The 23,693-nt window shown below is 41.8% G+C and overlaps 1 protein-coding gene across 5 annotated transcripts in view; it reads left to right on the top strand.

Moving 5' to 3' along the window:
* The window catches only part of LOC117488107 (regulator of G-protein signaling 12-like), a 43,554-nt gene that overhangs the window by 16,571 nt on the left and 3,290 nt on the right, over window positions 1-23,693 (top strand). For 3 of the 5 annotated variants that reach the window (XM_034136864.1, XM_034136863.1, XM_034136867.1), the window contains 14 exons: window positions 7,682-7,703; window positions 10,532-10,701; window positions 11,630-11,722; window positions 12,281-12,424; window positions 14,169-14,351; window positions 14,462-14,606; window positions 15,521-15,618; window positions 16,190-16,375; window positions 16,687-16,760; window positions 17,346-17,472; window positions 17,913-18,009; window positions 18,599-18,660; window positions 19,112-19,223; window positions 19,425-19,955. In XM_034136864.1, coding sequence (XP_033992755.1) covers window positions 7,682-7,703; window positions 10,532-10,701; window positions 11,630-11,722; window positions 12,281-12,424; window positions 14,169-14,351; window positions 14,462-14,606; window positions 15,521-15,618; window positions 16,190-16,375; window positions 16,687-16,760; window positions 17,346-17,472; window positions 17,913-18,009; window positions 18,599-18,660; window positions 19,112-19,223; window positions 19,425-19,955 — 2,044 coding nt within the window. Of the gene's footprint in view, window positions 1-4,085; window positions 4,229-7,681; window positions 7,704-10,531; window positions 10,702-11,629; window positions 11,723-12,280; window positions 12,425-14,168; window positions 14,352-14,461; window positions 14,607-15,520; window positions 15,619-16,189; window positions 16,376-16,686; window positions 16,761-17,345; window positions 17,473-17,912; window positions 18,010-18,598; window positions 18,661-19,111; window positions 19,224-19,424; window positions 19,956-23,693 lie in introns of those variants that run through there. The other 2 variants (XM_034136866.1, XM_034136865.1) reach the window with 2 other exon arrangements.

Here is a 23,693-nt window from a genome sequence, read left to right as displayed (position 1 = left end):
TCTACAACAGCACAATTAGACAATTTGGAGTAGTATACATGCAGAGCTTCTTTCTCTTTCTTTAGTTCTCAGTATACATCAGACTGTTGTCATAGGATAATTTAAGGGCATGTTCAGTTTGTCTTTAGCTCAGCTCCTTCTTTGACTTAATTACAACTGACTAACAGTAGATTTGCGAAGGTTGTTTACTTAATTTTCTTACTTTATGATAACTAAAATCACACTCACAGGCAGCATAGGCTGAATCTTCACACATTTTTTGTTTGAGGAGAGGCTTTCTATATATGTGTCGTTATTTATGCATTTGTATATAATACAGTGGTATTAGATATTTAAGCAATAGCTCACGACAGGCCGTGGTATATGGCCATTATATCACAGTTAAGGGGCGTGGTTCGGCCCGACTTGGTAAAACGGTTACCAAGTGTGGCAATATGAAAGAAAAATACACACTCTAATTTAAATAGTTGTTATTAGTAAATAATGATGTTCAAAATAAAATAGTCCCTCCGTTGCTTTCTGCACGAAACATAGTGCGAGGTGGTTGCTATGCAACAACACTAACAACAGCTAGCGAACATATTAGACAGAGAGCGTTGATCCATTATTTGGCTATTTATTTACATTAATGTGTATGTTGCCGTTTATTGTGCACCCACTGAAAAACTGTCCAGCATCAGTAGAATGGCTTACGTGGTTACTTGTATTGGCTGAGGTTGTTCTAGGCCAGGGGTCTCCAACCTTTCTTCATCTGAGAGCTACTTTCAAAAAATGAAAGTGGCCAAGAGCTACTTGCATCACATCGCTTACATTTATTCACATAGCCCTCATCAGTTGAATTAAGCTATACTTTTGTACACGTGTGAAATTGCAATACCTAAAGCTTATCAAAAATAAGGTCCAAGAAAACGAAGATTTCTCACATATTATTATGGCCCACATAATAAGTACATCACTGAACATTCACATAAGTGTCCTTAATCACCACCTTACAAGCATTTCACTCTTTTGTTAGTGAGATGAATGGCACTGCATGCAGTCCACCATAGAGGTGTATGCTGGAGTCATAGAATAGAGTCATTTAAATGTTCATCAGTTGGTCTTGTTCTGTATTTAGATTTCATTCATGTCAGAAAAAGCTGCTTCACAAAGGTATGTAGAACAGAACCAAATAAAGCAGACATTTTCAGTGCTGCTTGGTGAATGTTCTATAGTTTTCGGGGTCTACAAGGCTCCAGAAATGTTGTGAGTTTTGCTGAGACTTAAGCTGAACATTATTTTGGAGATCTCCACAGGATTGACACTGAACAGTTGTTCAGCCATCTTTTTCTTCTTCTTCTTCGTCTTGACATTAAATTATAAACCATAATAAATCAATTGTATAGGTCTAGCCTCCCTATATCTGTGTGTGAAAATGGTTCTATCCTCAAAAACAAAAAACTAATACTTCTGCAGTCTAGCTGCAGCTTCTAGCTAGTCTTCTGTTAAAAAAAAAGACACTGAATGTCTTGAATGCATCACACACAGGACTTGAGTCTGAAAACAGCAGGAGTATTTACAATAGCATTATAAAAACAAAAATAGTGCATGTGGGTGCACACTTACATTCTCTGTCTTACTGTTACATAAATCCCATGAATGTATAAGATTAAGTTAGCTTCATCATATCTCAATCAGTGATTAAGTGAATAATAAAGTTTCTATCGGGTCACTATCAGCCTGTCACTCATTATTTTCAGGGCGGGGTTTGGAGGAACAGAGGAGACGGTGATCGCGGAAGCTTTCCTCCTGCCTTCACAAACTTTACACAAGTATTTATCAACTGAAAATAGCAAGAGGACATTCATACTCTGCAATCCAAGACTTGATTAAATCCACCAAAAACCTGACATGACGATAACGAGTGTTTTTCAAAAAACACAAATCCCTCCCTGTGTGTCTCTGACGCGCAGCGACAGGGCCTGATTCAGAGCGGGTCATTCTGCTGTTGGTTCTGGACTGGTGTTGGTGGAGAAAGCAGACTGCTCCGTGTGTGTTGTCGCTGTGCTGCTGTTACGTCTGTTCCTAGATCTCTGCGTCACCGACCATTTGATATTCGTGTGACAGAAAAAATTCTAAAATAAAAAAACGTTATTGTCCAGCCGCGGCCGAAAAATCAATAAGCAACCTTACTACGCTATAATCAATAATCGAGCGGCGAGCTACTGAAAAGCTGCCCGCGAGCTACCGGTAGCTCGCGATCGACGTGTTGGAGAGCCCTGTTCTAGGCTGTTGCTTGGCGTGGCGAGAATATTGCTCCACTTTCTCCGGTCCCCGAGATTCGGCTTCCAGTAGCGCTGGAGAGAGCTTTCGCACCTGTGGCCACTAACGGTCATAATGTCTCTGCTTTGTTTCAAGACCCGCATCAGAAAGCTTTTGAATGGTGATACTTTTCCAGTTGGTCTACCTGCTCTTCACGTAGCTCTGCATGTCGTCGTTTAGGTGCTTTTTGTTCTGGAGATAGGCACTCGCACTCCTCAATCCACTCCTCCATAGTAAGACCCCCCCCCCCCGGAGGTCGAAGTTAATCTTAAATGTTTTTGCTGACCTTTTTGATTACAGATTTGAAAACATCGTTGCTTGCTTTAAAAGTAGCACAATTCATTATGTCAAACCTTGGAAAGTATCTAAATATCCCTGCCCTAATGCCAAAGGAACTGCACACTGAATATGTGTTTGCCGTTTGATGTCTGTGTCTGGACCGCTGCGTAAAAAGGAGGGTTTCTGCCCCGTTACTTCTCCGCTGCTTTCTTGTTCCAGCTTGTACAGCCCAACTGTATACTGTTTTTCTCAGACGCGGAGGGATACTGACTTGTTGTGAAAAGTAACTTACAATTCTACCCGTGGTATACGCTCAGTATATCCCGGCTAAGAACCAATCAGATTGCTTGATTTGACTTGTCCGTTTTATAAATTGCTACAACCTAATGGAGTCATTTTCTATCACTCCATTTAGTGCTTTCACATAAATGGAAACAATTCCCTCCCGAGGGGGTTAAAAAGTTGTCGGTTATGGCTTAAGTTGCGGTTAAAATCCCCACACGACAAATTCAGTAAATGCAATCAATGGCAGGCTTGTTGCGAAAAAAGGAATACCAAACCCCTATTTGGGAAGGACCATTATGGCAGCAAAAGCAGCACCCCCATGAACTGCCAATGGGCCCGCTTCAACACTCCAGAATCTTTGGTTTAATTCGCCCCAAAAAACCACCCGCAATCGCCCAAGCCTAGTCATTGCACTGTTCGAGTAATCAACACAGCCCATACACATCTGATAAACACGCAATTTACAAAGTGATAGACCATTGGAAAATCCAATTAAACCGGATAAATGTACCATGAAACCAACTGTTAATAAACATCCATTATTTACGGCAAAACGAAGTCCAAAGAATGCTAGCTCTTGTGCCACGGGGAAACCTCAGAATGAACCACCAATGCTTGAAGAATAACAGTCGGTCCAAAAACAGTCTGATTGTAGAGATTTGCGAGAAATGTGGAGGCACAGCACGGCAGCGGACACTGATGCCAGAATCATTTCTGCCGGTACATGAGCTGAATTGCTTTGCAGAAAACACAAATTGACTTGATTTAAAGTTGGGGGAGTGAGTAGCAGCGGATAATGGAACTCAAGAGTTCAAGTCGTGGGCTACCAAACTTTTATTTTGTTTGAAGAAAATTCATCTGGTTTCCATTTGATCAGACTGGCTATTTCTCCTCTCTTTCAAGCAAAGGGAGAGTGCCCCAACTGGAAACAAAAGAAGGGGGGAAGGCCAGTGTGGTTTTGACATGGCCAGTGTGTGTGTCTTGTGAAGGGAATAAAAAGAGGGGGGGATTAATTCATCTGATTCCTTCATGCCAATGTGGCAGAGGCTGTATGTATTGTCAGGCGCATTGCCATGGCAACAGCCGTGGCGTAAGGAAATCTTTCTTTCCTCCATCTCAGCCCCCTCCTTCTCCTCTTTCTGTCTAGTACCTTGTCAAATCTCTTCCTCTTTCTCTCTCCCTCCTCCTTCTTTTCCCCTCTCTTCGACTTGTTCAGACATGGTTTGCAGATTTTTGGGTGGGGAATGTTCAGGTATGCGTTCACACACACATAATCTGTCGGTGTGCTTCTGGTGTAGCAGACTAGGGAACAATGAGTCTCAAAAAGAGACTTTCCTTCAAGAGGAATTGGAACTTCAACACTGTAAGTAAACTGTGGTTTGCCGAGCGTGCCTCCTCTGTATTAAGCGGGGAGACTCCTTTGGTTCACTCAGCTGCTTTTCTCATTAATCTCCCTCTTTGTCGCTCGTCTTCTCTCCCACTCTGAACAGCTGTTTGAAGCGGCAGGGACTCGTGGTTGTTTGTTTGCGGGGTGCTAGAATCACCCTTGACTTCTGCAAAAGTTACGTTTCTGATTATCCGACTGTTGTGTGAACAGGGTTCATCTCAAAAAAGTTTTTAATGGAAGCAACAAGCCTAAGGTTTAAAGGTTCTGATTTACAGTCTGTGAGAGGTGTTAATGGGGGACATTAACATTTGTATGAACGTGGCTTATCGTTCAACTGATTTCACACGGTGGCTCACTTCAGATCATCATAAATATGTCTTGGTGGGATCATCTACGTTCCTTCAGCATGTGGTGTCTCGAGATGCCAGACTGTGCGGCGTGGGGGCTGTACCACAGGAAAGCTAGCAGAGCGTTTTCCAACCCGATAGCCAAATCCTGCTCGTTTGGAGCCAAGGTACTCACTGTGACTTTGTCCATTTGGTTGATAACAACCCAACGTGGGCAGCTTTCAGAAGGATTCCAGCTGAGAAATGGGATCTTTACAATTCAGCTTTGAGAGAAAAGGATCAAAGAGGGTCTGCAGTACAGCAAAGCCACCCATGGTGGAGCAGATCGTCAGAAGAGGTGTCAACAGAGGAAGGGGTTGTGTGGACAAGAGGTGACGGTGGGCCTGGGTCATCACTGCAGCTTCACTGTAGGAAACTTGTGGGCAAGGAAGTAATAACGAGTGGTGTGTGTGGTCTAACCCCTGCTGGCTCATACACACACCAACCAACCAGGTCAACTATTACAAACGAGACGTTATTATGTCATTTTATCTGATCAGTTCATGTAAATATTGACCAAGAACAACTTTAATATTGTATTATTGAAATAACTTCTAAGCAAAACAGGAAAACATTTGTCATTTCCAGCTTATCAAATGTGAATATTTGCTACTTTTCTCTCTTTTTTTTTTTTAACTAGATGTCGTTAAATTAACATAACCGGTTACACTACTCTCAATTTCAACAATGTAAATAGTCTGAAGTTTACACCATTTTAAAAATGCTAATAGAATTCAACTAAATCTGATAAATGTATTTAGCAATCGGTCAGTGTAGTCGCAGGATTTAGCAACATTTTCATAGATCCTGTTGTCTGCTTACGCAACCTATAACATATTTGTCATCAACATATATTTCCTCTGACATCAGCATGAGATGTATCGTCATCTGTGTGTCAGGAAGGCATTCGTTGAGATTTATTGGAACTCTCCCACTTGTTTCCTAACTGGGATTAAGAGGAGCTTCTGCTAAGAGGAAGCGAATGTCTATTATATTTGTCATATTAGAAGTAACATCTCTCCATTTGGGACATTTGAAAAGTAGTTTTGACAACTCAAATGACCAGTTTTGATTTCCAAAGTTTCAGCTGGGAGCTTTTGTTTAAAACCGAAGTCTACGTCACATTGTGTGATGTCGGTCTCCCTCTATATATTTAAGGGTTGAGGTTTAGCCGTTTTTAGACCAAAAGCAGCAGACAGATGGAGTGGGTGTTCTCCTTTTTCTTTCCTTTCTGCTTCAGCTTCATGTTGGTCCTCATCCATGATTACTGTCCACATGCTAGCCACCACTGAAGAGGTGGCTTTTGGGTGTTGACTACATGGGGTTGGACTAGTTGTAAAGAGGCTGCGACAGACAATTAGTGGTTACGTGGTCATTGTCTGATAGAGCTTTTTACATGTGGTCACTCCCGAAATGGAACCAAGCGTCACGTCAGGGCTCAGGACCGCGGTCAAGTTAACTGGCTTCAGAAGGCATCAACAAAAACTATAAAGAATGGGCTGGTCCACAATATGTCTGAGCTTATTCTGTGGCTGTTTGATCAAGCTGGAAACTACTCATTCAATTCACAGCAAATTTGGAAATGATACTTTGAATTAAATCAGACAGGAAAATTAAATGTATTGTCCTACAAATAAATGCCACAAATGATTTTCATGTCATTTTAAGAAAATGTTTTGCCCCTGATAGAATGATAACGTTAATGCAAAATAATACAAGTACACCCTTTCTAAGGACAATTCACTTTAACTGAATAAAATAATATTTTCAAACATTCATATTAGAAAATTAGTTTGTTTTTATACCCTGAATGAATATACAAAACTAATTAAAACCACACAACCAAAAGCAAAAAATGAAAAGGACTCTTAACTCAGTAACCAAATCTTGTAAAAGTAGGGGAAACCCTGCTGTTCAATCTACCATGTTGTAAGCTAAAAGGTGGATCATATTCAGATGTAAATAATCAGGCATGTAAACACAACATGCAGTATTAAGATTGTGTAAAAACAACCGGAGGTAAGTTCAATTGTTTCGATAAGTTGCTAACGTAATGAATCGTGACAGGCCCGCTCAGCAGGGTGCAAAAGTTTTGTTTCATTGTTCTCTGATTTTGCAGCTTTACAGTCCAGTATTATGCAATTCCACTGAAGTACAAACTGTATTTACTGCTCACACAGCCTGGCAATAAGAGCCTTGTTTAGACTTATTATCCGCCTTGGATATTCACACTTTGAAGTGGCAGCTTCAGAAAGCACTCTTCTGGAAATAGTCTCCCCTATTCAGATGAATCCTCCAACGCACCGATTTATCAAGTGTTCTTGGACCGAACCCTAAGATGCGCCTCTCATATCCTCCCCTGCATTTAAAAATATTTGTGACAACGGCTCCACAGTCAAGGCTATAACTCTCTCTTTTTTACCAAAAATGATGCTAACACATTTTTCGAGAAGCCCACTGCTGAGGCATGGGTTTCAAATTGAAGTATTGCCATGTAAATATTTGTTGATCCTTCAAAAGCGCTGACATGGAGGGGGGTTTATTCAGCTTCATGCCTTTTGTTATAATTACACCCAATAATGGGAAGTTGCCACTGTGAAATGTCCAAGTCCACGGGGGAGGCTTGTGCTTCTTTTCAGGGACACATGCATAAAGCAGCCATCGCCTAAATTAGCAAGTGAAAAGAGAAGCATTACAGCCACTGATGGCCTCTCAAGTGGCTCTGCCTTGATGGGCTCTGATCTTTGTGACTGCAGTAGTTAGTTGAGGGGTGATATAAAGTGAAGGGTGGGTCCTGGTGTGGAGGTGTGAACAGCTGTGTGTGGTAGAGAACCCTGGGGTCCACCCTCTTACACATTAATGGGCCTGTGTAAGGACCCAAGATCCAACCCTTTCCCAGTAGCACACACACTCTCACTCACACACCACAAAGACACACACCTCAGAAGGACTGTTGGGATGCCTACTATCTTCAGTCTATGGTCTCAGCGAAGGAGGTCATGAGGGCAGCCTTTCACTCATGTCTCTCTTTGTTCTCTTTCAGTCTGCTGCTTCCTCAGATGGTGGTGAGTACAATTCCCTTATTACTACTTTTAAACACTCATGCTAATCAAAAAAATGTCAGATATGTAAGTGAAACTCTTACAATTGAAAGAATTAACTCACAAGAGAACCAAGATTTCAAGCTCTTAATCATCCCAACACATAGGAACTTTCTGATCTTCGTCCAGCCTTTTCCACTGTCTGCTTTTTTATTCCCTATTTTCTGCTTCTACCCTCAGCTTTGTAGTCGCTTAATAAAATGTTCTAATAAAAAAGACGTGGTGATGTGCTCACTGCAGGGAGCATGCCTCATTAACAAAGGATGTTTGCTGAGCGTGTTTCGGGGTTAGCGCCGGAGCTAGATGTCTGGTCCTCCCTTTTCATAGCAGTTTTTAATAACATTTGCTAACAGGCTGAGCGAGGCCACGGTGAGGAGGGCAGCCCGTTCCTTTCACTGGGGATGGATGGCTGTTTGCTTTCCAAAGCCTTCTCATTAACTGAGCGGCACACAATGTGGTAAACACGGCTGCCAAAGCCTCAGACCTAATACAGTAAACCGAGACCAAACAAATGGCCTGTCAGCAAATTTTAGGATGGGGACTTGCAGAGACGGGGGGGGGGGGATATCAGACATTTGGCCTTTCTCCTGAAAATCCCTCAGTCTCTCAGATTCTCACACTTTATGTAAAGCGTGTGCAATTTTAATGACATGTCAACTCATTATTTCTGAAGAGTATTAAGCCATTGGAACTGGCACGTGTATTTTTATCATTGTTAAATCATTATGCAAAATAATCATGGATATGTACCAGATATAGGATGATGATTACATTTGACTAAGTGCAGCTGATACGGATGCCACCTTACTAATAAGCTGAATTACTGAAACAACATCATGTACTATGTAAATTACTTATTTTTTGCTACAGTTTAAGTACACCTATTTGTAAATCAGTGGTGGAATGTAATACAATACAATACAGTACTGTACCCAAGTACTTGATTTATTTATTTTTTACTCTAAACTTTTACGCCAATACATTTTGGAAGCCAATATTGTACTTTTTTACAAATTATTTATTTTTATAGGTTAGGATATTCAGCAGCCGTATACAAAGCAGTTCAAATTAGCTCCACCAATAATCATAATCCATTAATTAATATGGTAATGAAAATGGGCCATTACGCCGAACAAGTGCTTTTACTTTTGGTATATTTTGATGATAATACTTTTGTACTTTACTATAATAAGACTTTAAATGCAGGAAGTTTATCTATAATCGAGTAATTAACATTTTGGTATTACTCGATTATTATTTGGTACTTCTTTCACCACTGTTGTAAACCCATCCTACATCCTGTGTGGAAGGAAGATGACGACCGGACCTTATTTGACCCCACTAGCCTTTCTGTTCTCCACATCAAAGATACAGTGCTAACACCAGTTGCCCATGCTAACCAGTTAACTCTGAGTGGAATAACAACAGCTAGCATCTGTAAGAAATCACACTGTGACCCTCTTTGTGTTGTGTTTTTGCTGTGCCTGCCCACAGCCCTAAAGTGGCCATCTGCCGTCATGATAGCAGGTACTGTGAGGGTCAAAGCCCCCACTTTAGATGACCAGCAGCCCCTCAACACTCTCCCTCTTTTGTCTTCCTTTTAATCATCCATGTGTCCTCTCTTTCTTCGTCTTCTATTCCGCTCCCGGTCCTCTCTGCCCTTTCTTTTACCAACTGAGTGACATCTGCTCCTTCTCCACTGCAATCAGATCCCACTTCCCACACTTGAATTTTGACATTCACTTAGTGTGTTCACATTCGCCAGTGAGAGGAGTAGCAAAGGTTCCAGTAAAAGACCCATTAGCTTTCCCTTTCAAATCCCTTGACATTTACCTTATTGTCTCATCCCTTTTCACATTGTAATTGTGTTTGCCGCAGATGCAGGGCACCTCTTGACTCCCCATTATGGCTAGATCCTTTTGTTAAAGATCTTCCCTCTTTTAACTCAACGGGATATATACTGTATACCTGGCTGCTAAACCCTAAGAACTGTTGCAGGATGTGTATTTTGAAAATTATGTTTTTTTTTTATTACATTTTTATTATTTTTATTATATCATAACTTAGTACTTTTTAATGCATGTAACATGTCTGTGGCTTTTCTGCTGTAACTACGTACATTTCCCCTCTGTGCGAGTAATAAAGGTATTCTGATTCTGATAAAACTTTTATTACATTTCTGACAACATATTTGTCTTCCTCTTTTCCTGCAATGTGTTGAAAAGACTAGTAAGAGTTGTATGTATAATAGTTGCCTGTAGTGAAACTAACCCACTTCTAATAATGTTCCATTGTAACAAAATTGCTGTTTATTGTGCTTTCTTGCTCAGAAAAATCAGACATGCCTAATTTTGTTAAGAGTCTTTTCAAGAAATGTACCAATACCAAAAGTCTTTGTTGGTTTCTTAGAAAATGTTTATACAAGTCTTCACAATAGCTCTGTTCTCCTCAACAGATTAAATTAATTCAATCTGCCTCCTCGGAAATATATAAATTCCCAAAAGACACGGCAAGTTGATTTATAAAGCGCATTTTAAGAACAAGGTCACAAAAAAACATTAAACCAATTATGACATAGTGCACCAGAAACACATGATATAACTACATATAAAGTAATACAAAAAAGAGCTTAAATACAAGACAGGGAGGAAAATTGCATAATTATTTGGGACACAAAACACACCAATGCCAAAATCGTCAGGATATTTAGAAGGTTAAAAACTCTTACTTTCCCTTTGGCTCGAATCACTCTTTATCTCCTCTAACCTTTACACTGTGCTCCCCCCCCACAGACTACAGTGGAGTCCAGTTGCAGGGATGCTGCAGCCACAGCAGCCTGAACAGTAATGGCAGTCTTCCAGGAGCGGGCAGCCTGCGAGGGGTCCCGGAGCAGAGAGTGGCCAGCTGGGCCGCCTGCTTCGAACGCCTCCTCCAGGACCCAGTGGGGGTGCGCTACTTCTCGGTAAGATAAGAACGTTTCATAGGTGACCGGATTCAGGGTTGTGAAAATATCTGTTGACGTGAAGTTTCATGTTTTACTTTCATTTTCCTATTTCAATCTCAATGCGAGGTAAGGCATTTGTATTGCAATCCTGTTGTGCAAATGACTGGAAAACGGGTATATTGGTAATACCAATTTCCCAGAGAACCTGAATGAGACATTGGCCTTGGCCGAGCTCTGCACTCTATTTGAGTTATTTATTTTTGTAATTGAAAGTGAAAAGTAACCAAACTCAATTGTGTAGGCAATAAAGTTAAAATTTTATTTTAGTTTCAGACTTTTTTATACGTGTGCTTGGTGCTTTTCTATCAGCTGCTCATTGACCATTATGGCATTAAAACTCCTGCATTCTTATCCAGTTATCTGTCATGTTAGAGTTAGACCACGTTTTAACATTAAACTGTTTACATGCAGTCTTTACATTTGAACATTTCACCTTTTTTGTCAGTATTTGAGAGTTTGCCCCCTCTTTATGGCTTGGATTGTGTTATTTTTTTACATTTATGACATGATTGAGAGACTTATTTTTTAACCAAATCTAAGGCGAAGATTTCAATAGTTCCGAACCAGTTCTCTATATCCAAACTTTTCATTACAGGCACTTCATTTATATAACCTCCCACAGAAAAGATGTGCCTCTTGAATTTAGCCTACAACACCTTCAGAAGGCTCAGCATTAAGTTCTGGCGTCCCGGAGGCCTCCTCGCTCCTCACCCCCCCTCAGCACTGATCAGATCCACCCACACTCTCCTGTGCCTACACCAATTTTGTTCACAACATTTCACCGGAAAAAAAAATGTCCTCACTACTGCAACAGCACAGAGAACATTCAAAAAGCATGATCACCGGTTTGGGATCGTATTATGACTCCTTCTGTTTCTCTCCACAGGAATTTCTCAAGAAAGAATTCAGTGAGGAGAATATCTTGTTCTGGCAGGCCTGTGAATACTTCAGTCATGTCCCTGCAGCTGATAAAAAGCAGGTAAGTCTACAGTGTGAAGCTAAACCCACTGACTAAGACATGCAGAGTGATTTGCTCCTATCTTTTTTGTCCTATATCTACGTAACACAAAATTGAGTATCACCTCTACTAACAGAATAGATATCATACTGTTTTTCCTTAATCAAATGAGTTAAGATACTTTTTAACAGGTTAAACGGGGGTAAACCTATCTATACCTAAACTCAATATATATAATAAATCATTTTGTATAGAAGTCTTTGATATGATACAATACAATATACTTTATTGTCCCTGTAAGAACGTTTTTAGACTCTGTCCTGCTTCTCCACATAAGATAAAAATCCCACTTCCTGGTTGCATTTAAAATACATTTACATTTTGAATTCTGTACATAAACATTCTCTCTCGACCCTGTACATTTATTTTGTGACCCTTATGAGTCCCACCTTCCAACAATTGGCCAATCCTTAATGAAATGATGCAATTATTTTATGTGAAATACATCTATAAAGAGGATATAAGATGACATGGAGCTACATCTTGGCTCTAATGCATCGTCCGCCCTCTGTCCTGCAGCTGTCTCAGAGAGCCGGAGAGATCTACAACAGCTTCCTGTCCAGCAAGGCCACCATGCCGGTCAACATCGACAGCCAGGCCCAGCTGGCCGACGACGTCCTCACCTCCCCGCGGCCCGACATGTTCAAGACGCAGCAGCTGCAGGTACAGACACAACGAGAGTAGAAGTTGTTGTGAGCTCGTCTCTGCAAATAACATGTTGCTTCAGCAGTTATTTTAAACACGTCATGTCTTTGGTAGGGAAGAGCTAAATCAAGGCTGCTCTCAACATGTTGAAAGTCATAAATCAAAATAAGACATTCATTTTTGTTCTGCATGACATTCATTGTGTTTGTATACTGTTTCAGCCAAGTTGCTGATTAAGAAGGGCTAGACTAATGCTATCAGTGTTATACTATTATTATTGAAGCATAATACCGATATTGTACTATTTGTAAAGTTGCTAAATAGGATTGATTCCAACCTGTGTGATCCAAACGTTTCCTTTAACTCCACAGCAATGGAGAGTCCAAAAGTCTAATTCATTGAAAAAGATAGATGCAATAATTTCCAAAATTCACAATACCTTTTAATTCTAACAAAAATATTCAGTTCAGCCTTTCCGAGAACTGCGGTCAAAAAATTGTTAACTGTTAATAACGGCTGTGTGCACACAAAGGGCACACTTTGGCACATTTTATTCATCAAAGATAGTTGATTAAATCCAAAAAGACAAACCATTTCACTACAATTGAAGATTTTCTTAAGGGTGATGAATTCATTTAAAGGGGACCCATCATGCAAAATGCACTTTTTTATGTCTTTTATACATAAATATGTGTCCCCGGTGTGTCAGGGAACTCACGCAGCATCAGAAAATAAAACCCTCTCTCTTTTCCTCCGTACCCAAATCTCTAAAAACCGGGCTACAACGGAGCTGAGCAGATTTGCGTCCGATATGATAATCCATGATATGGCGTTTCATCACGGCAGTATTTAGTTTAGACAGTAGCTGCCAGGTCCTGCATGAATTTTCGTTTTGTTTTAAATCTTTATAGCCAAAATCAGCACTTTTGAAACAGGAAGTGAAATAGAGGGATATGAGGCATGGCTAGAATGGGTGATCTGTTTGGTATTTTGAGCAAAACACTTCATAGACATGTTTTTTATATATTTTTATATATCTGAGACCTATACTATTGCCTAAAAATAGCATGATAGGTCCACTTTAATATGAAGACAGACATTCAATAACCTCAATAGAAACTTTTTTAAATAATTACAACACCAAATCCCCAGGTTTTGGTTGATTTTGTGTTATTTCACAACAATTTATTAATTTCTTTAGTATGATGGCATCATAAAATATGACGGCAGACATTCAAAACCTCAATAGAAGCATAAAAACGGACCCTCAGCATTTCATAATATTTGTTTGATTTCTGATTTCTATTATTCTCATGATTTGCTTGCTCAGCATCACCGTGAATATCCGGGCATTTCTTCCTTGACAGTAGGGGGTTTCGTTCTCCTCTCGCCTTTAGTCACTCTGCATAAGCATATTGGCTTTTCTCGATGGCCATCTGGGTTTGTTTACGAAAGGGCTCGGAGCCTTTACCAGAGAAATAAACACAAACTGGCATACGCCCACAGAGAAGCAAGCGCATACTGTACACACAGACACATAGACATGCATGTGTATATTTCCAGGCTGGACATGAGCATTTAAAAGTATTGAGACACCTGTCATAACATGAGCTGTAACCATACGTTACCACCGGTAGTTTCTTCTCTTTTGTTTAATTTACTCTTCCTCACTCTTTTATTTGTGACCCTACATGCCTCTTTGTGTATCTCACCTCTTTCATTCCACCACTGTTTTTAAAAACCACCCTTTTTTCTTCTACAGATCTTTAATTTGATGAAGTTTGACAGTTATTCCCGATTCCTCAAGTCCTCCCTTTACCAAGAGTGCATGCGTGCAGAGGTGGATGGCCGATCTCTGCCGGACCCTTACCAGATTCCCTGCAGTCCTGCGCCCTCTAAACACAGTGCCAGCTCGGACCGCTCCTCCCTCTCCACTCCCAAAAAGGTAACACTGACTTTTTAAGCTGTATCACTAGAATAAATCATGGAGTAACAGCTTTGTTGACAGTCCTTTACAGCTGGTTACATCTTCCTTTTATGTTCCCCAACCAATAGGAGGCCAGAAAGCAGAGGTCAGGGAGGTCACTCACCGAAGACAAGGATGAGAGCGCCGATAAGAAACGCGGCTTCTTCTCGTGGTCCCGCAACAGGAGCTTTGGAAAGGGCCCCAAGAAGAAGGACATAGGAGACATAAACCTGGGTAAGGAATGGATAAACACTGGTTAAAAAAAGATTTCCACAAGCTTTCGGAACACTTCCAAAGAGCTGATGTGTCCTTGAAAAACACACCGATTTGATGCCAGCTCCGGGGTTGCCATGAGCTACATGCGGGGGAGGGATGTAGAAACACAGCTGCCCCGCAGTCATCAAAGTATTACACACGCAGCGCTGGTACCCAAAAACACCTTTTGACAGCATTTTGACTCACCGGAGAGAGTGCTATCAACAAAGGGCCAGTGTTTAAAGGTGGCGAAATACCAAAATGAGGTTGATATGATGATGGGAAGCCTTTGTTTGGGATTTTGATCATTATGATATCAAATTGTAGCTGTAAGGCACAGAGAGAAGGATTTGTCTGATGCTGTTCATTAAAATTGCCCAACCTCTACATTTTTTAAAACAACCTACTCATTGTGCCTTTTTAAGGTTAGTAATTTGAAAGGCTGCAATTGATAAGATATATATATTTTTTTAATGTATTTTTTGATTTACAAGCGTTGTCAAATACATTAGAAATTATTCCAAATTTTTCTGTAAATATTCTTAAGTTGTTTTATGTGTAAATATTTCAGAGTTTTTGTCAAACTCTGGTGTATTTATTGCTTAGAATATATATTACAATCATTATTTTTTGGGCTATGTTGAACCTACTGTTCACACCGGTACCGTCTCTCAATAAATATAGCTGCAATTCAATTGAATGATACTGTTTATATGCAAATATCTTCTTTGATTACCTTTTTTGTGGTGTCAAACTTTGATTATAACTCGTATAAGTCATGCCATAGTTTGAAGCTGTCATGGTGTTAAATATTGTACGTTTTATTTTCTTAAAGTAGTGACTAAAGTCTCTTATCTGCATGAGTTCACCCTCCTCTGTGTTCTCTTGTGCAGACTACTGGGGCAGTAATGGGCGGAGGGAGTCCCAGGGCTCCTTGTCGTCCGGTACCAGCCTGGAGATGGCCACTTCCTGCTCTGCTGGGAAGATCGAGGTAAGATTCCTCTGGACAAATCACTATGGCAACACAGAGCCCAGTGTCTGGTACAGCTATCATATTAGGCCTGAGTAATTGTTTTTTACTTGTCAGCCCACTCATAGTTAACGGGTGGCATAAATTACAACTGAAGCCGTGTATATAGGCGCTTTCACACCGGAGTACTTTTCCCCGTACTTTTCCCGTTTAGTTCCAGTAGTTCCTGGGATTTTGCGTTCACACCAAAAAGAGAACTTAGTTCATGAGAACTTTTACCCCCTTTTTAGTGCCTGCTAGAGAGGTGGTACTTTCCTGGGGAGAAAAAAGTTCCAATTTCTGATTGGCTGGGCGAATTGCAAACCACGACCACGCCCCGTAAAACTCTGAAAAGTTTTGTGAAGCCGCCATGGTATTTACTGGCATTAGCATTATTAGCATTAGCATTAGCCCCGCGCACCAACGGAGAGAGAATAACAATATGGCAACACAAAAAAAAACAGTGCTGGGAACTAAGTACTTGGTGTGAAAGCGGCTTTTGTAACACTTCCAGTCCTTTTAATGAAGCCTCGTTTTTGTCTATCTTCTTTAGGCTGATAATCGCCACTCAGTATGGGAGCGCTCCCCCAAACACTGCAGCGTGGTGCTGCCCGACGGCTCCTGCTCTCCCATCAGTCTCCGGCCCGGGGCCTCCATAAGGGACGTCCTCCACGACCTCTGTCAGAGCATCAACGTCAACATCGCTGCTGTGGACCTCTTCCTGGTGGGAGGAGAGAAGGTAAGACAATCATTTACTGATAAATGCTGAGAACATGCTGCTATTAGATCAGAAAACAGAACACTCAGACAAGCTCCTCGTGCAATCACTGAGTCAACCCTTTTGTTTGCGATGAACCAAGCTAATAAAACAATGTATTTTCTTGTGAGTAGTCATTGTTGGAACTTAATTGGAAAAAGCTGAATTTAACCAAAGACACTAAAACAGATGAAGTCATTTGGTTACTGTGTTGTAGAGTTTACGGTATGGAGTGCTCTGGGTTTGTTGCTGGTGTTTTTATGTGTTTTTTAATGTTGCTTTTTTCCTCACAGCCTTTGGTGTTGGACCAAGACTGTATGACCCTCAGCTCCCGAGAATTAAGAGTGGAGAAGCGGACGTTGTTTAGGTATGTTCCTTAAACATTTCCTTTCATTTGTCAATTTCCTTTAAAAGAGCTCTTCACACATTCATTTACATTGGTTTTGCATACATAACAAGAAAACAAGAAATACCCAATCCAGGAAGACCAATACAGGCATGCAAATATTATTAATAGTATGACACAACCTGAATCTTTTTAAATAATAATGAATGGAAAACTACATTTTACAAATAATGAGTTAATCATTTAGAAATGCAATTAAATCCTTGCCTACTTCCCTCCCTTAAAAGAATTATATTAAATATGTATTGATCGTCATGATAAGAAAACAACTGGAGGGGTTATAAGGTAAAAAAGGATTAATATTTTACTAGTTTCACCTTCGTCTAAAAAAGGGTACAAGGGAGCGTTGTACAAAGAAAAAAGAGATCTATTGATCCTTGATATTCTATTCTTCTCTAAATGCCTTCCTCTTACCTCGGCCAGGTCTCAAACTGGGGCGCTGCGTCAGATTTCCATGGTTTCTCTTCATGGCAATAAATATCACTTTTTCACTGTGTGCTTTAATGTCTCTGCTGACATTTACCCGTGCTCTTTCTGTGCTCCTAGATTGGACCTGGTCCCCATTAACCGCTCCGTGGGTCTGAAGGCCAAACCTACCAAACCCGTCACTGAGGTCCTGCGTCCCGTGGTGGCGAAATATGGCCTCCACCTCAGCGATCTCGTGGCCAAAATAGTAAGTCGCCCCCGGTGGCTACAATGCCTTCATGTTTGTTTGAAGCTCCTGTGTGTGTGTGTGTGTGTTCAGCATCTTGTGCAGTGTGTGACGGTGCCACAGGGTGGAGTATCATGGTCAGGGGAAGGAAACGACCGCATCCTTTTCCATCTCTACACGGTGGTTAGCGCTGTGACTCAGCCCGGCCTCCGAAGATGGAGCAGCAGGGCTATAATTACAAATGACGACACTCCTCAAACATGCCAACTCTTTTTAGTCCTCCCCTCAACTCCTGCCAGAGGATGTATTTTAGTCCTTTGGGTTTCCAGGCATTATAACTCTATTATACAGTAGCCTGAAATACGGTTTATACATTTAGCCTGTGAACTCGATTACAGCCAAAACAAATTGAGACATACTTAGCCATAAGGTGTTAACCATTAAATATGACTTTCTTTCAGAGTGGAGAAACTGAGCCTTTGGACCTAGGCGCCCCCATATCCAGTTTGGATGGCCTGCGAGTTGTTTTGGAGAGAGTTGATCCAGCTGCAGGGAAAGGTGAGACCATCAAACAAGAATACAAAAAATGTATAAATTCATTTTTATTTAAAATGTAAAGAGAAGATGTTTTTTACCCTGGAACGCGTACAAAACTGTTGCTTTCCTGGGTTGGACACCAGAAGTTTAACTTTTTTTCGACCTGTTTACATGCTTTCATATTCAAAAAGGTCTTTTATTTGTCTCATACTGCCGTGTGTTACAGCACCTTTTTTCCCCCTCTGTCTGAAACCAGTCTGCTCTGATTGGTTAGCTGGCCAGCTCTAGTGTGATTGGCCAACTTAGAGATGTCCCTCCTATCACTTAAAATGTGTTGGAGCGCTAGCCAATAACAGCGTGAGTGATACATAGTGATTTCACTATGTTACGGAAGTAAACATAGGAGTCCAATGGAGGCGTTTCAGGCAGGGGGGGAGGGGGGGGGTAGAGTGTGTAGAAGAATGCACATTTTAGCCTTTGCAGACCATTGAAATGCACAAAAACCTATATAACACACTACAGGAAAAGGGAAACCCCAAAAAGCACAATCTGGCACCCTTAACTTCTGTATGTATAACATGTCTTTTATTCTCTCTGTCTTTTTTTCAAGCAGATAAATCCAAGTCTTCCTCCCTAAAGAACCTCCCTCCATCCAGAAGTTTTTCTGCTGCTGTGAGTACCCACAATATCTTTTTTCTCACGTTGCTTCAAATGTCGGGATGTGGTGATTTGTCCTTTTCTACTGCTGCTCTGCTTCTGCTCCTTTAAGCCTCATTAATCAGCGGGCCAGTGCATTAACATTTACACTTTTTTGTCAAGCTTTACATTGGTGTGTACTTCCTGAGTTGTTTGTATTCTTCGCCCTAACACCGCCCGTGGCTGACTCACCCGCTCATATTCTCCATGCTTGAGTTATTGCACCGTATGAAGACAGATAGGACTCCGTATCGATGTTAGCATGGCCAGAAAAAGGCTCCGACAGACGGACAAGGCTCATTAAATCTGGACGTTCTGCTTTAGCCCGTGCTTAGCCTGCCCCCCCCCCCCCCCCCCCCCCGTAAGAAACCCTCGTCCCCCCCACTCCATCCCCTAACAGAGTGCATTGTTATTGTTGCATCTGCAGGGAGATGAGAGGTCAACACCAAAGGACTTTTCTGTGAAAGCGAGTGGACCAGACTCAGCACTCCCAGGGGAAAAGAGAAAACAGAAAAAGATTAATATAGATGAAGCTGAAGGTAAATCCCTCTCTTCCTTCTTCTTCTCTTTTTGATGTTTTTGTGGTGGATTTCTTAGCTTTTGCTTTGCCTCTGGACTAGGGTTATTTTCTCTGTCAGGTGTGAGGCTGCTATGCTGCATGTTAAACTTTGACTAATATTTTCTTCCAGGATTGAACATATTCGGAAGAGTTAAAGTGATTTTTTTTGGTCTTGTTGCAGAATTCTTTGAGCTCCTGAGCCGGGCGCAGAGCACCCGAGCCAACGACCAGCGCGGCCTCCTGAACAAAAACGACCTGGCGCTTCCCGACTTCCTGCGTCTCACCCCGGCCATCTCCTGCTCCACTCCAGACTCCAAGAAACAGAGCCGGGAGAACGGCGTCTCCTCCAGAGTGGCTCTCAGCGCCAGCCTGCGCTCCGAGAGCCTCGACTCCTCCCTCAGCTCCAGCGCCAACGGACACTCCGCGACGAGGCGGTGCCTGATGCCGCCCACCCGCCACGCCACCTTCGGCACCCACCTGTCCCCCATCCCACGGCCCTCGGACACCCGGCCCAGCCTCCGCACCGTGGAGGAGGACACCAACAGCGACCTAACCCTGGTGGGGGAGGGCCACATCAGCAGCCCCAACAGCACCCTGCTGCCCTCGTTGTCGTCCCCCATGCCGTCCTTCAACAGCAGCCTGCCAGAAGCCAACTTCACCCCCCCACCGCCCTGCCCCCAGCCTCAAGACGCAGGCGGAGAGTCCACTTCAGGTATTTCGACAGTGTAACCCAACCAGTGTGTTTGCGTGTGTGTCGTATGTGCGTGTGCGTTCTCTCCACAGTGGTCCAAACCCGACCACTTTAACGGTAACACTCCCTCTACACTGACTCTGATGCACTTTAATGACAAATTGTCAGTTTGCCATTCATTTAAGAAAACTGTTTTTCATAAAGTTAGCAAAGCATGTGTGTAAATAGTGATGTGTATATTTTGTTCAGCGAGTACCTAGAAGTCACTTCCAACTGTTGCGTCAGTTCATTCCAGTAATACATTTAGTTTATTTTGGGTGCATGAGGATGGTGATTGCGGAGATAATGAATATGAATAATACATGCATAGTGCATACAGATTACCAATCAATATTTGACAGTCAGTGAATGCTGTGTTGGAGACCATTTGAAAGTGAGATTGGCAGCTGTGTTTCCTGCCATCATGGGTTCATCATGTACAAATAGAAACCATCGTAGCCAAGTGGACCCATGAAACTGTTTAACAGCATTACAACAGTCATCACTAATCAAATGCTGTGCTCCTCTCCATCCCACCACGTTCATTTCAGAGCAATCCAACAATGTCAGACCCTCGGAAATCCGGTGAGTCATTACCAAGGTGTCGTCTCCAGCTGCAGCGATTTGAGCAACGGTGAACATAATTATTCACCGAGAGGACGAGTGCTCCTTAGCGCTGGTGACATTGTTGGATTGCCTGTCACTCTTTCCCCCCCGGGTCCCCTCTTTAGACACCTGTTGTAGATAATCACTGCCAATGATCTCTGTACCTGTGATTTGAGTAGATCTAATAAATGTTAGAATTGGAAATCACTCGTCTGTCTTTTTACACGTTTGTGAGTTTTCTCTCTCACCACCACCTCCACAACCTTTTCCCGCCTCCGCATGCCCCCCCTCCTCCTCTTCTCTGTAGCTTCGTCTCATTTGTCTTGTGGCTTCCTCCTCTCATCAGCTCCCACTCCTTTGTGTACTTTTCTTTGTGCGCTCACAGGGTGTCGCTGTGTGTGTTCTGTGTTGGTGCGCTCTCGTGAAACACTGCTTGGTGTGTTGTTGCTTCACGGGCTCTGTTGTGTGTAGCTTTAGCGTGGATCTTTTGTTGTGTTGTGCTTGAGTGTTGGCTCATAGTGTACAGCTCACCTGCAGATGGATTTCATTTTTCTATTTCCCCTCCGTGTCTTTGTCCCCCCCCCCCCCACACTTCTGTGTTTTGAGATTTAAGGTAAACCAATCAAGTGGTGAATTGATTTGTAACGGTGGTGGTTGATTTGTTGACGTTTTCAGAAATACAAGGCTTTCTCTTTACAGATATGCAATTAGAGGTGACATGTTTTTGATTCATGGCTTTAAATATAACTCCAGGGAACCTTCTGTGATCCCGTGAAAGAGAGGATAATGACGCTCGACGACAACAAAGCCGGTGTTTATCACTTCAAAGCACTGTATCAAAGCTGCATGCTCATTCTGACCTTGCTTTCTTCACATGAATAGCGAGTCTTTAATGTAAGGTGATACATGCAGAAGATGATGAGGAAGGATGGAAGCTCCTCCGCAGGCTCCCTTTTTTTCTCGTTGCTAAGTGCATCAGCCTGATTCTTCCCACCACTGGGCGCCATGGTAACCTTATCTGCGAGTTAACTGAGCTACAGATAGAAACTGTCACTGCTGGTTTTCATCCGTCTCCCAGACTATTACACCCTTTGTCCCAGCAGCTGAAAAAGACATTTAACATATCCATATTTCTAACACCTCGGGGAGGCTGGAAAAGTTAACACTCCTCCATTTTTATTTTTTTTAGAGAGACTTTTATCAAGTTGTTACTTCTTTATTCTGGTGCAAAGTCACGCTCGCTGCAGGCTTTAGAAAGTGTTTAAGAGACAAACACCCACTGAATAAGTCAGAAGCGGTCAAGTTAACAATGGTTCAGGAGCAATTGTGCTTTTTTTACTGTCAGTTTATTTGTTTCTGTTAAAATGACGCCCTCTGCTGTTCCCAGGAAATCAATAATTACTGCTGAGGTGGATCAACATGTTCTTAAGACATGAATAATAAAGTACAATAGAAAATAAGAGGATAAAGTCCAGCTGTGTCTACATGAGCTCATGTGGATAAGATAAGTACTTTTTAAGTCATAAAAATGTATCGTTTCCTCTAATTCTACTGCAAAAAGGTCAAACTACACAAGGTAATTCATGCATTTATAAAGGACACTGAAGAAGCTAAATAATTGTATTACGGGTAGAATTTGTCTTCTGAATACCCTGTAATCGGTATACGAATTAGCTTCTAAAACGGTGGCTCTAAGGCAGAGTTATATTAGTACCAAGAGTATTTCTGGCTCGACAGTTAGTTGCATTTACTCGGCATATTTGGTGTAAATTACCCCCTGATTAGTCTGTTAGAATGAAACCAGAAGGCCTGCGGTCTGTATCTGGAGGCCTTTAGCAGGGGTCACCGGGATAATTTCCTAATGATGGCTGTAATCGCTTCACCCTGTCTGACACACTGTGAGTCATGAGGGGAGTGCCCACTAGGGGGCGACATCACACAGTGTAACTCCATCTGAGTGGCATGAACAACTCAATGCATAGAGTTTTGAGTCGGAAATAAAGGTAGGAATTGAGCCAGAACTGATTAATTGAGGAAGGGTTTAAAGGTTAGATGCTTTCTGTTTTAATTCAGAGGAATAGTTTGGCTCATTTGGGGAAGATGAAAGAATTCCTGGGAGTAAATCTACCCTGAGGCCGGGCTATCTACAAAAAGGGCTCAGTAATGACTCTGCAGTACACCTGAGGGACCATATGGCTCAGTTTTCCCGCCATCTTCCTCTTGTCAGCTCTCAAAGCCGGCAGATCTGACCCTGGGCCAGCCTTATCATCCGTCTGGTGATCAGAGGAGGGCTGCGCGCAGATTTTTGGCAGCACTCTCTGTAGCTGAGTGCGATCCAGGCTCTTTTTCAGCTCCAGGCTGCTGCCATGTCTGTGGACAAAACTCACCATAGGAGGCATGGCTGTGTCAAACAGCTCTGTTTAGGCATCATGTTTGCACGTCACAGCCCAGATAGCAAGCTGGGACACCGAAGACATGCTTGAAAAAGGTGAAAAATGATGGCTGGGAGAAACACACTTAATCTTGTGAGGTGATCTTTTGTAGAGAAGGCAAGACATCAGGCATAATTAAGCTATCTCAACATGTTCTTAATGTTTATTTAGTTAAAATATATACATAAGGTTTTAACATTTTGAACAAGACTTGGGAGCATGGTGGCTCAGTGTTTACAGTAGAACCTTCTTCTATTAGTATCAACATCTTGGAAGTCCCCTGTGACAGGGTGTTTGTTTCTTTGGGATAGGCTACAATGCATGCTGGGATAGGCTGCACCCCCCCTGCCTGACCCATAACAGTACAAAGTGAGTATGAAGCATGTGTTCACATCCTTTTTGGCTTGTGACAAGAGCTGAGACTATGATTGATATGATCAGTTTTTAGGGTAAATTAATCAAAAACAGATATGATTAGTTGTGATGAGTCCCAAAGACGCATATTATTTAACTATTTTGTGACATTTAATCGCAGTTGTACCCTTTTAAAAAGGACAAATGTTAACTTGTGACTTGTGTTAAAATTTAAATATTTATGAGCACCTGAGGCATAATGTGATTTTTGGTTTCCTTTTGTAAATCTGAGGAAAAGTATTTCACAGGAAAATTGCAATTGTAAATT

Source organism: Trematomus bernacchii, unplaced genomic scaffold, assembly GCF_902827165.1.
Source record: "Trematomus bernacchii unplaced genomic scaffold, fTreBer1.1, whole genome shotgun sequence".
Taxonomy (NCBI): domain Eukaryota; kingdom Metazoa; phylum Chordata; class Actinopteri; order Perciformes; family Nototheniidae; genus Trematomus; species Trematomus bernacchii.
Note: the sequence above shows the minus strand (reverse complement) of the source record. Positions and strands in the feature narration are given on the sequence as shown.